The sequence below is a fragment of the Peromyscus eremicus genome, chromosome 15, assembly GCF_949786415.1.
Source record: "Peromyscus eremicus chromosome 15, PerEre_H2_v1, whole genome shotgun sequence".
Classification (NCBI taxonomy): domain Eukaryota; kingdom Metazoa; phylum Chordata; class Mammalia; order Rodentia; family Cricetidae; genus Peromyscus; species Peromyscus eremicus.
Window position 1 is genome coordinate 62065462 of NC_081431.1, and position 12326 is coordinate 62077787.

General features: G+C 40.4%; 1 protein-coding gene across 2 annotated transcripts in view; it reads left to right on the forward strand.

The window, feature by feature from the left end:
- The first annotated feature begins 867 nt into the window (after nt 1-867).
- LOC131925418 (zona pellucida sperm-binding protein 3 receptor-like) overlaps nt 868-12326 on the forward strand; it is a 46049-nt gene continuing 34590 nt past the window's right edge. The window contains exons 1-3 of one of the 2 annotated variants that reach the window (XM_059280736.1): nt 868-955; nt 9399-9502; nt 10386-10565. In XM_059280736.1, coding sequence (XP_059136719.1) covers nt 9409-9502; nt 10386-10565 — 274 coding nt within the window. In that variant the 5' untranslated portion in view covers nt 868-955; nt 9399-9408. Of the gene's footprint in view, nt 956-9345; nt 9503-10385; nt 10566-12326 lie in introns of those variants that run through there. The other variant, XM_059280734.1, reaches the window with a different exon arrangement.

The window sequence follows — 12326 nt, forward strand, 5'->3', positions numbered from 1 at the left end:
TAATTTCTATTCCTTGCCCACTTTTGTCTTTCACCTAACGTCTTCGTGATTTGTGCGAAACCTTTTGGGGTAGGCTAACTTAACAGGTCCCAGGACTGCATCAATCCAGGAGACGAGAATGTCCACAGACAGCATCGGAGCCCCAGAGCAGGGTGCCCTGCTTTGCAGCAACCCACTGGAGTGTCTACCAAGATATTTGAAAAGTGTTGATTTTTAACTTTCTTGGTTACTATAAAAGTTTCATGAAACCATGGCCACACAGAATCATGAAATTTGAGAAACCTGGCTCTATGCTCCTGGGCCATGGTCACTAATATTTGGCTCCAGAATAAATGATCTCTTATTGCCTTTGAAGTAGAAGCTGTGTTTTTGTTTTGTTTTGTTTATCTTCATCCAACAGTGTTTATGGATTACTCTCATACATTCTCTTGTATATTCTGTATTACTGATAATGTATACAAGATGTAAATACTATGAAAATTCTTTTTGCATGGTATTGTTTAGGGAATAATGTATAACAGCTTGTGCATGTTCAGTACAGACACAACCACTACGTCCCTACCTACACAATCTACCAGTCTACCATAGGCAGACTGTCTTGTGGGTACATCAGGAGAACCACCCTCCCAGTTGCCTCTCATGGGCAGGCAAGACAAAACCAAGCGCTAGTATATTTTATCACATTTGAAGATTAACTGAGAGTAAGGAGTGTTTTTTCTGCAGTTGATTATTTACAAGAATAATGACTGACATGATAGCTACTTGAACTCATCCCCACTTGACCAGCCAACCACTAACCACATCACTGGAACTTCAGATTTTGAGCAGAACATTTGCTTGAAAGGAAAGAATGTTACAGTAATTCTGTTCCAGGGAGGGGCAAGAATGTCAGTGAGAGGGGAAAAAAACCAAGGCAACGCTGGAGTCTTCCTCCGTCTTATTCAGATACCTGCAGGTCAGTCATTTACTAAACACTCAGACTACCTTGGGGAAAGGGTAGAGTTTCACCACCTCGAGGAGTACAGAACTGGGGAAATAGTAATGCCTAACAAGGAAATAAGTCGCATAGTAGATTAGGAATGTATGGCATCGTTTTTCTGATTGTGAAACACAATGTGTTGGTTTGTTTGTCTGCTCCCTGGATTTGGGAGTAGAAGTAGCAAATGGTATTGGTCACCCAGTGAAGTGAAAGGACTGGGAGGAGCAAGCATACCCCAGCATAGGAGGGCCTGGAGTCGGCAATGCCGCCAGCCTTCTCTATTCAGAGACTCCATCTGGCCACAGACCATTAGAGGGAAGAGCAGTAGACTGATAAGAGGACACCTGTTACCCTCTATGCCACCTCTCAAGAGAGAGTTTAGTCTTCCGTGTGTCTCCTCCTGTTCCTCACTTTTCCAGAATTAGCATTGTGCTCTGGCTTTTAAAAAATAAAATACCTTTAACTTAAACATAAAAGCTAGACCAGTCGGGCAGACTCTATAATTTAACTTTGACAAAGTTATTGTAGTTGTTTTACTAATATCTTATGGAGAAAGACATAGAGGTAGTGGTGCACGCCTTTAATCCTAGCACCTGGGAGGCAGAAGCAAGTGGGTCTCTGTGAGTTCGAGGCTACCCTGGTCTACAGCGTGAGTTCTAAGACAGTCAAGGCTACACAGAGAAACCCTGTCTTGGGAAAAAAAAAAGCCTGACCATAAAACTCCTATGAGAAGACACAAGAGTGAATCTTTACTCCCTATTTATGCTGTGGTTTTCTTATATATTACCTTAAAAACATGAGCAACAACAGAAAGAGAAAAGTTGGGCTACATTAAATAATAATAATAATAATTATTATTATAATAAACCTCTTGTGTTTAGAGAGATACTATCAAGGATGACTAGAAAGCTTGGACATGATGGCAGACACCTGAAATGCCAGCCCTTGGGAAGTAGAGGCTAGGAGACAGGGAATTTAAGGCTAGTTTGGGCTATCAGTACCTCAGAAGAACAGGTTTTCTCCATAAGTAAAGAAAAGGTAAAGAAGTAACTTTCACTGGTTATCAACAAAAGGCAGTGTGTTGAATTAAAAATAGTCATTTGAATGCACGTTTCTCCAAACAAGCTGCAAACAAGTGCATGAAAATATCATCAGTATCACTTTTCATTAGGGAAAGTTAGATCAAACAGTGAGACATTATGTCCACAACAGACAGGGCTATTGTATCTCAAACAAACAAACAAGAACAAAAAAAAAAACCATAGTAAACACAAGCTTATAGGGAAGATGTCAAAAACAGAATCTTCCTGAGTTATGGGTGTGAATGTAAAACAGTGCAGTAACTTTGGAACAGTTTACTATTGCTAAGAACGATGACAGCATTGCTGTTGATCCAGGAGTCTCTTGCCTGGTTATAGATGCCCTAGAAAAAAAATGAAAAAAAAAATGTCCACACAGAAAAATGTACACGAATGTTCATGGCAGCATTGTTTATAGCATAAATGATCTCTAACATGACAGATTTTCCTGTCATTCTCAGATGTTATTATTGTCAGATATGAATGCTACAGAAACCAGACTTGGAGTTTTGAAGTTTGGTGTTTTCCTGAGCTAGCAATATACACAATGCAACGTGCTCAGGAGAAGCTGAGCAGAGATGGGAACCTTTAGCTCCCAGTCACACATGGAAGTGGGAGGAAAATGATTGATAATTTGTAATGAACTGTGCTACCAGTGGGGTTCCGGGGTGTTGTGTTTTATGATTCTGATCCTGTAATGTTTACAAAATGCCCAGTTTGTGTACATGAGATTTTTAGCCCTTTATTACAAGGTAGGCTTTGTATTAGATAGTTTTGTCTTAGTGTTCTGAATATGTTTAATGAGATTAGGCTAAGGCATGCTACTTGGTGGGTTTGTATCAACTTGACAGGATCTGGAATCTCCTAGGAAACAAGCCTCTAGGCACATCCATGAGGGGTTATCTCAATTAGACTAGCCACTAGTCATGCCTGTGAGGGATTATCTAGATTAGACTAGCCTCTAGTCATGTCCGTGAGGGTTTATCTCAATTAGACTAGCCTCTAGTCATGCCTGTGAGGGTTACCTTGATTAGACTAGCCTATAGTCATGCCTGTAAGGGTTATCTTGACTAGACTAGCCTCTAGTTATGCCTGTGAGGGTTATCTTGATTAGACTAGCCTATAGTCATGCCTGTAAGGGTTATCTTGACTAGACTAGCCTCTAGTTATGCCTGTGAGGGTTATCTTGATTAGACTAGCCTATAGTCATGCCTGTAAGGGTTATCTTGATTAGACTAGCCTATAGTCACGCCTGTGAGAGGTGAAGTATGTTAATGCAAGGGAGAAGACCCACCCTAAGGAAGGGTGGCACCATTCTTTGGGCTAGGGTCCTGTGCTAAATAAAACAGAGAGAACTAGCAGTGCACAAAGATTCATTGCTCCCTTCTTCCTAATTATGGCTACAACTTGGTGCTTTCCCCAACTCTTGCGGCTGGCACTTTCCACCTGAGAGACTGTGCTCTCAAACTGTGAGCTAAACTAAACCCTTTCTCACTTACATTGCTATTGTTAGGGTATGTTATCACATATCACAGCAACAGGGAAAGCTAAACCGAGACAGCAAGTTAGCTCCAGTAAAGGCACTTTTTATTTGTGACAACAGTTTTCAGTGGGACAATGAGCCACCAAGGAACATCTTTAGTTTACTACATCAACAACCGACATGTCCATCGGTTGAACAGAATATGGGATGGTGACCAAATGCAATTGTATTAATGGTAATGAGCCATTAAAAGTCATGAAGCACCAATGCACATTTTAGTAGAGATTAATTAAAAAATATATACTAAGTGGAGAAAAATCCAGTCGCAGTGCGCCACACATTGTAGCACATCAATTATATGAAATATCTAAAACAGGAAGATCTAGAAACACAGAATTTGGCTAGTGGTTGCTAGGTTTGGGGAAGAGAGAAAAGAAATGCTTACTGATGAGAGTGTGACTTTGGAAGACGTGATAAAAAATGCCCTGAAGTTCAGTGAAATACAAAACATCCCAGAGCTGTGCACTTTAACTGGACAAGCTCTCCTCAGTAGTCACACGTGGGAAGGAATATGACCGAATAAGATTATTACCAATTGAACCCAGTGGTCTGTGAGCAATTTATAGATGTGGACAGGGCTATGGGAATGCATGAATTCTAAGGAGACAGTGAGTGGGAGATGAGGCAGAGACAGGCATGACAGCCCTGTCTATCTGCTCTGCATATAAACTGGCTCTTACAGAGGCCACTGGACACCAGACCAAGGGCCTCTGGTACCACTGCTATGGGGTGTTTTTTGCACTGGAGCACACGTAATTAAAGTGTTCCAGTGATGCAACCACCCATTATTATATTTTAAATCATTATAATGATGTTTTGATTTCTAAGAGTTCTAGTTTTGGCAGAGTCATATTCTAATCTCAATTCTGGGACTGTCTTCCAAAATATTTTCTAACGTAATGGATTTCCATTTTGCGAGCATTGTGCCAGTTCCTTTTCAGAGGACATCAGTATTAAAGTCTGTCAATAATTCTAACAGACATATACAACCGATGTTCTAGCTTTATAAAAGGAAAAATTCTCCGAGGGCACAGTGGCCTTTGTGATCCCAGCTCTCTCTCTCTAGCTGTGGCCTCAATGTGAGGCTATGGTAAATGAAGGATGTGACATGGCTTCTTTACCACCAAGCAAGTGTGCCTGGCAGCCGTCTGCTGCCAGGACTGAAATCAGCAGCTGTGAGCGGTGATTTAGTGACTGGTGCTGAGAGCGCTAGGTTCACCCTGCTCTCCCACCCTCCACTGGTGCCTCCTCACAGAGGTCAGTTTCTTCCAGGTGAGCCTGCCTTTAAAATAGGCGGAAGCTCTGGGCAGGTAACCAGGCAGCCAGACCGAGATTCTCCTATTTTAGTTTCCCTAGTGTGAGAATGATGAAATACTGTTTTTTTAAAGAATGCATATTTACTTATTGATTTGCGGGGGTGAGGGGAGGCAGGGATTATGTGTTGCGGTGCACATATATGGAGGTCAGAGGAAAGCTTGTGACAGTCAGTTTCCTCATTCCATGGTGTGGGCTTAATAAGACTCCACTGTATACATATAATTCATTTTCTTATCCTTCCCATCACTCGGTCATTATGAATAGTGCCGCAACAAACATGTACAAGCGGGTTTGTGGTGTGCCAACATATACTCTTTCAGGCATTTTCCCAGGAGTGTCACAGCCAGGGCATATGGCAACTCTAGTTCTAGCTTTCTTTAGAAAGCTCTGTACTTATGTCCATAGTGGCTGGGTTGGTTTTAATTACCATCAGCAGTGTCTAAGGGTTTCCATATCCTCACCATCCGTGGTTGCTATTTGTTCTTTCCTTCTTTCTTTCTCTTTCTTTCTTTCTTTCTTCCTTCCTTCCTTCCTTCCTTCCTTCCTTCCTTCCTTTTTTTTTTTTTTAAAGATTTATTTATTTATTATGTGTACATGTATCCTGCATGCCAGAAGAGGGCACCAGATCTCATTACAGGTTTACAGATGGTTGTGAGCTACCATGTGATTGCTGGGAATGGAACTCAGGACCTCTGGAAGAGCAGCAGCCAGTGTCATAACTGCTGAGCCGTCTTTCTAGCCCCGCTATTTGTTTTCTTAATGATAGCCTTTCCATGAGGATGGGATGGCATCTTCATGTAGTTTGAAATTGTATTTCCTTGGTGGCTAAGGATGGTGGACAAGTTTTCATATATCTGTCTATTATTTGTGCTTCAACAGTTGTCTGTTCATCAGCCCATGTCTTGTTGGGGGGTTGGTATTTGACTGTTTTAGTTCTTTATAGAATCTGGGTACTAATCTACTAGATGTAGGGTTGGCAGGCTCTTCCTGTTCTGTTACTGGCCCAGTTCTGCTGGCTGTCGCCATTACTGTTTTTGTTTGTTTTCAATGGCTTTTGTTTGTTTTCAGTTTCATGCAATCCCATTGGTCAGTTCTTGCAATCTGTTCCTGTGACATTAGAGTCCTTTTCAAGTAGTCCTTGTCTCTGTCCACACCTTGGGGCATTTTGCCTTTCCTTTCCTCTAGCAGTGTCAGCTTCCTATCTTAAAAATAAAGTCTTCAATCCATTTCGAAATGACTCTTGTGAAGCATTAGGCAGAGGGACCCAGTTTCATTCTTCCGACGTGTGTGTGTGTGTGTGTGTGTGTGTGTGTGTGTGTGTGTGTGTGTCTGTTTGTTAAAGAGGTTGCCTTTTCTTCAGGGTCTATTTTTGGTTCCTTTGTTGAAACTCTGGTGAGTGGATGTATGGAGTATTGATTCTGGGGCTTCAGTTCTGCTCCCTTAGTTCGCATGTCTAACTTTGTGCCAGCACCATGCTGTTTTCGTCACTGGGGCTGTCTAGTATAATTTGAAATCAGATATTATGATGCATCTTGCATTGCTCTTTTTGCTCAATTGCTTTTTTACTATCTGGGGCCTTTTGTGCTTCCATGTGAATTTTAGGATTTTTTTCACATTATTATTGTTCTATGAAGAATGTCTTTGGAATTTTTATGGGGATTCCTATTCTGCTGATACATGAGCATGGAAAGTCTTTCAGTCTTCTAATATTTTATTCAATTTTTTCCCTAGGGTTTTAAAGTTTTCATTGTAGAGCTTTTCACCTCCTTGGTTAGGTTTATTGCTAAGTACTTTTGAAGCTGCTGTGAATGGATGGTTTTCCTGATTTTCTTGGCATGTTTGTTCTTGGCATTCAGGAACGTGCTGGTGTTATATGTTGATTCTGTATCCCATTACATTTCTGGAGTGCTTATCTGGTCTAAGAATTTTTGGGTGGAGTATTAAAGCCTCTTATTTATAGGCTTATATCATCACAAATAGGGATAAGATGGCTTCTTTTGCTATTTGAATTTCTTTTTTTATCTATTGCTTTGGCAATATATTATTTTTGCTTATTTCTTCAAGTGCTCTAATGAACATGAGTGGAGAAAGCGGATGCCCTGGTCTTGTCCAGGGTTCCAGGAAACGGTCTCAGTTTTTCCCTCCTAGGTGAAATGTGGCTGTATGTTTGCTGGATATAGCATTTATTATGTTGAGATGCATCCCTGCTGTTCTCAGTTCCTCTGGGGCGTTTATCATGATAGTGTGTTGAACTTGTCAAAGGCTTTTATTCCTGCATCTTTGAGACAGTTGTGTGATGTCTGTCCTTAAGTCAATCTGTCTTCTGCCTTTCTTGACTGATTTGTGTACGTTGAACCATCCTTGCATCCTTGGAATAAAGACAAGTTGACCACTGTAAGTTATCATTGTTAGATATTGCTGAATTGAGTTTCTAAGTTTTTTTTATTATTATTATTGAGAATTTATTCATTCACATTCTTCAGGGAGACTGACCTCTCATGCTACCCTCTGCCCTCACATCTCCGTATCTGGTCATGGTGTCGGTGTAACACTGGGTCTGTAAAATGCATTCGGTGGTTTCTTTCTGTTTCTATTTTATGGTGAAATTTGGGAGCGCTGCTGCTAGTGCTTCTTTAAGGATAAGGTAGAAATCATTCGGACCCGTGCTTCTTTATGAATGGGAGACTTTTGAATTACAGTTTTACTCTTTTTGACTGTTAAAGGTCTGCTTGTGTGATTTAGAGTCTCTTGACTTAGCAGGCCTGATGTGTCTAGAAATGTAACTGTATTTTGTAGATTTTTCCAATTCATTGCTAATTGACCATTTTCGCAATATTAATTCTGCTGACCTATGAGAGGTGAGATATTTCCATATTATAGTGTCTTCTTCAGTATTTTAAAGTGTTCAAAGTGTGTCCTCTGAAAATGAAAACCTCTGGATTTCATTGCTACTGTTTCCTCTTTATTCATTTGGGTTCTTTCTCTCTTACTCTTTGCATCTCTGTCCCTCCGTCGCTCTCTTTCCTCCCTTTACCTAGCTGGCCATCTGTGTCACCGATTCTTTTCTTTGTATTGTTCTTTGTATTTCTGTTTTCTTAACTTCTTCCCTTCTCTTCATTATTTTTCATTTACTGATTTGAGGTTTGGGGTGTCCTGTTATTCTAATATGTGTGGGCATATCATCAAGTTGTGTATTGATAATCTCTGGTTTTTATGTAGGCAATTTTAGATATACATTTCCTTCTTGTCACTATTTTGTTTGTATCCCACAGATTGTGGCACAATGTGTTCTCATTTTCATTTGATTATAGGAATTTGTCATTTCCACCCCGATTTCTTCAATGACCCATTGACCATTTGATATTATATTGGTTGATTTCCATGAGTTCATTGATTTTCTGCATTTCTCATGCTGTTGGACTTTAGGGTTTTTGTTTGTTTGTTTGTGTTTGTTTTTGTTTTATACCATCACTGTGGTAAGATGGTATATAAAGTTATTTCAGTTTTCTTGCATGTGTTAAGCCTTGTTTTCTGGTGTAAAGCATGTTCTATGTTAGAGAATATTTTGTGGGCTGCTGAGAATAATGTACATCCTATAGCTGGTAGTGGAATATTTTGTAGATGCCTGTTATCTACAATGACATTGAACTCTAATGTTTCTTCACAGTTCATTGTATAGATATCTGGTAGTGAGAATAGTATTAAATCACCCACTAACATTGTGTGAGGCTTATCTATGCGTGTATATTAGGTAGTTCTTGTTTCATTAAACTGGGTGTGTTGATGCTCAGTGCATACATGTTTTAAATAAACCTCCCTGCACCTTCTCTCTCTTTGACACTACCTTGTAAACACATGCAATCGTGATCTTAGGAAAGCACGGTCATTGTGTCACTCTTTAACAGCAGAGAGGTTTGTCCATTCACTGAGGACAAACTCCTAATCCTGGCACTGAAAACCCAGTCCAGTCGACTGCTAATCTGTCTCTGCCTTTAACCGACACTTTCCTGTTAAAATTCTTACCTTCTAACTATTCAAAGTGATGACTATAGTTTCCTGGAGATTGACTCCTATTTCTCACTTGTTACTGCTTTGACCACACTTAATTTTCATTTTAATATAAAGTGTTCTGTACCTACCATTTTGGATTTGAGAGCAATATTTACCACATAGGAAGCCACTTCCGGAAGACCCACTCTTATCTCTCTGTATAGAATTAACTGGTCTTCTGAGTAAGTTCCTGGGGTATATTATGCCAATAGAAGCTGCCATGTGTTGTAAATATTTGTATTCAATATGTTTTCTTATACACTCAGTTATAACCCCTTTGAAGATAGTTCCTATGTTATTTTAAGTGCTTGATGACAAGCATAAGACCAATGACTATTGAGTCTTATGGTAGAAACATATTGGAAAGGCATCAGATCATGTGCTCTCCAAGGTCTTCTCATGTACTCACCAAGAGCTCCGTCCTCCACAGAAAAGGGGTAATGACAGCCTGGTCCTTCCTTGAGCTGTGGAAAACCTCTCATTCAACTCTGTTCCAAATGACCTTGGCCACTGTTCTGATGGCTCCTGTTCTTGGTAAGTAATGGGTGTGGGAGGGGGCGCTGGTAGAGATAAGCCATAAGTCACCACACTATGAGTCCATCACTTGCCTGCCTTAAGCAACGGCTAGTGGATATCTATTGTTTACATTGTAGGGTAGATTTAGGAAAATTTGCTAAACTACTGACTAAAGATAAGGTTTCATAGGTATTGAAATTTTGATATTAGTTTAGATCTACAAATAATCTAAATTCAAAGCAACTATGACCAGGAATAAATATATATTATCTGTCAGCCTGACCATGAAAATTTCCTATCGTTTAAGTGATTATTTATATAGAATAGATACAAACAATTCCACTGAGCCATGTGAAAGGTATTTAGTATTTTATTTAATAATTCTTACTAGGGAAGTAGAATTGAGTTTTTCTCTGAAGGGTTTAATGTAGTCTCCACATTGTGATGATGTAGAAGAGCATTTTTAAAGCAGGCAATTCATACAAATTTCAAAACCTCCAAGAAAACATAAATGAAATGCTTCCTTCCCGTCCCTGTTCTCTGAGACAGCTGATCTTCCATAATGAAATACATTTTTACAAAGGCAGGAAGAAATATTATTTGACATGACACAGATGACTATATTTTGAGTAGGCAGATGTAAGCAATGAGAAAATAATGAAGTTGACCTACGTTACTGAGCAGGAAAGAGTAGGCGAAATGTCTATCTGCGTTATCATCATCGTTACTATCGTCAGAGAGCACGTGTCAGTGATCCTCTGTTGTGTTCAATGAGATTTGGGGTAGTGAGAGTCACGATGACACAGAAGCCTGGTCCTTGCTTTGTAAATATCACCACTCAACGCGGAGGTTCTGTCTCTGAAGATACAGCCCGTGGTGTTCTTTGTAATTCGGTGTCCAGGTGATTGTGGACCGCCACCCAGTTTGCCATTTGCTTCTCCAATCAACCAGCTGTACGAGACAACCTTCTCCTCTGGGACTGTTCTGAAATACGCCTGCCATCACGGCTTCAAGAAGGTCAACACAAGCCATCTTGTGTGTGACGAAAATGGTTCGTGGATCTATACTATCTTTTGTGCCAGTGAGTATCAACCTGTGTCCTCACCTGTACTTTCTCTTCTCAGAAAGTGCTCACAGAAATGTAACAAACCCCCCGAGGCCAAAGAAATCCTTTGAACAACATTGTGTTACAAATTAATATTACCTGGGCATGGAGAACGGTAGAGCTGTTGACAGGATCAGGGTTGCATCCCAGCACCCATGGAACAAGCCTGGTGTCCAGTTAATATCTGTAACTCTAGTTCCTGGGACTCCGATGCCTTCTCTTAGCCTCCACATTCATTGTTGTGTGCACTATGCACACACATGCACACATACACACACACACATACACACACTGACTGAAATAAATATTTTTTTTTTTTGAGACAGGGTTTCTCTGTGTAGCTTTGCACCTTTTCCTGGATCTCGCTCTGTAGACCAGGCTGGCCTCGAACTCACAAAGATCTGCCTGCCTCTGCCTCCTGAGTGCTGGGATTAAAGGCGTGTGCCATCACTGCCCGGCTGAAATAAATATTTTTAAAGATTAACATTAACTATGCTATTTGGAAGAAGGAAGTTGGGAGTGTATCATATCCTATTTTTAAAACACTTAGGATTTCAAAATTTATTTTCTATTTTCTTCTGTGAACAAGGTTAAACATTTAAAATATGTATTTAGAAATAAAACCCACCCATATGTTATATTCTATATTACATTATTGGTTTGCTTAATCAAATAAAACTGGATATAGCATTTTTTCTCTTTTCAAAGTGTTTTATAAAAATTGGCAATGTATTTATTTTTATTTTCCCCCAAAATAACAATTCAATGAGTCAGGAAAAGAAACCAGCATTGGAATATATCGTCAGGGCTATCTGGAAGCAGGAGCTGAAACTAATGAAGTGGCCTTTTATATTTATTTTATTCTTTAAATTTTGTACATGGATACACTGTGTCTTGGTCACATCCACTCCAGGCCCTCCCTAGAGCTCCCTTTCCCCTCCCAGAGCTCATGTGCTCTCTTTCTCTCAGCTTAATGTCATCTTTTCTTTTCTATAACCCATGGAGTCCAATTATCTGCATGTGTGTGCATCTGAGTCATGACTGGTGCACGAGAACTTCCCAGTGGTCACCACCCAAAGTAAAATGATTCTCCTTGCCTCAGCAGCCATCAACTGCTTCCGCCAGGGTGGAGCACAGAGAGTCCCTCCCCAACTCCATCCTGGGATTTTTTTTTTTTTAAAAAACTGGCTTAATCTTGTGCGGGTAGCCACAGCTGCTGTAAGGTCATGTGTGCAGCCGCTGTGAGGTCACGTGTGCAACCGCTGTCATGTCCGGAAGACAGACTTTCACAGCCCTCTTCCCTGTCCACCAGCTCTTACATTCTTTTTAGCCTCTCTTCCCTAATGTCCTCTAAGCCTTAAGGGGTGAGGCTGTGGGTTGACATAAATGATCCGTCTATCACTGAGCACTCGCATTCACATATCCTCAGCACTTTAAACAGTTATGAGTCTCTGTATAAACCACTACCCTCTTCAATAAGAAGCTTCTGCGATCAAGGTGGAGAGTAGCCCAGGTTCATGGGCATAAACATAGCTATTTAGAAAGCAGTTTGACAGCATGACCATTTAGCCAAAGAATAATAGTAAGTTCTACCCTCGGGCCTGTGACCCGTTTTCCCCCTCCACCCCCAATCTATGGACCTTTGACCAAGTTTACAGTACCAGGAATGAATTCTTTTCTGGGAGCAGGCCTCAGATCCACTTTATTCAGGTTACCCCATAACAGTTATGCTAGTAT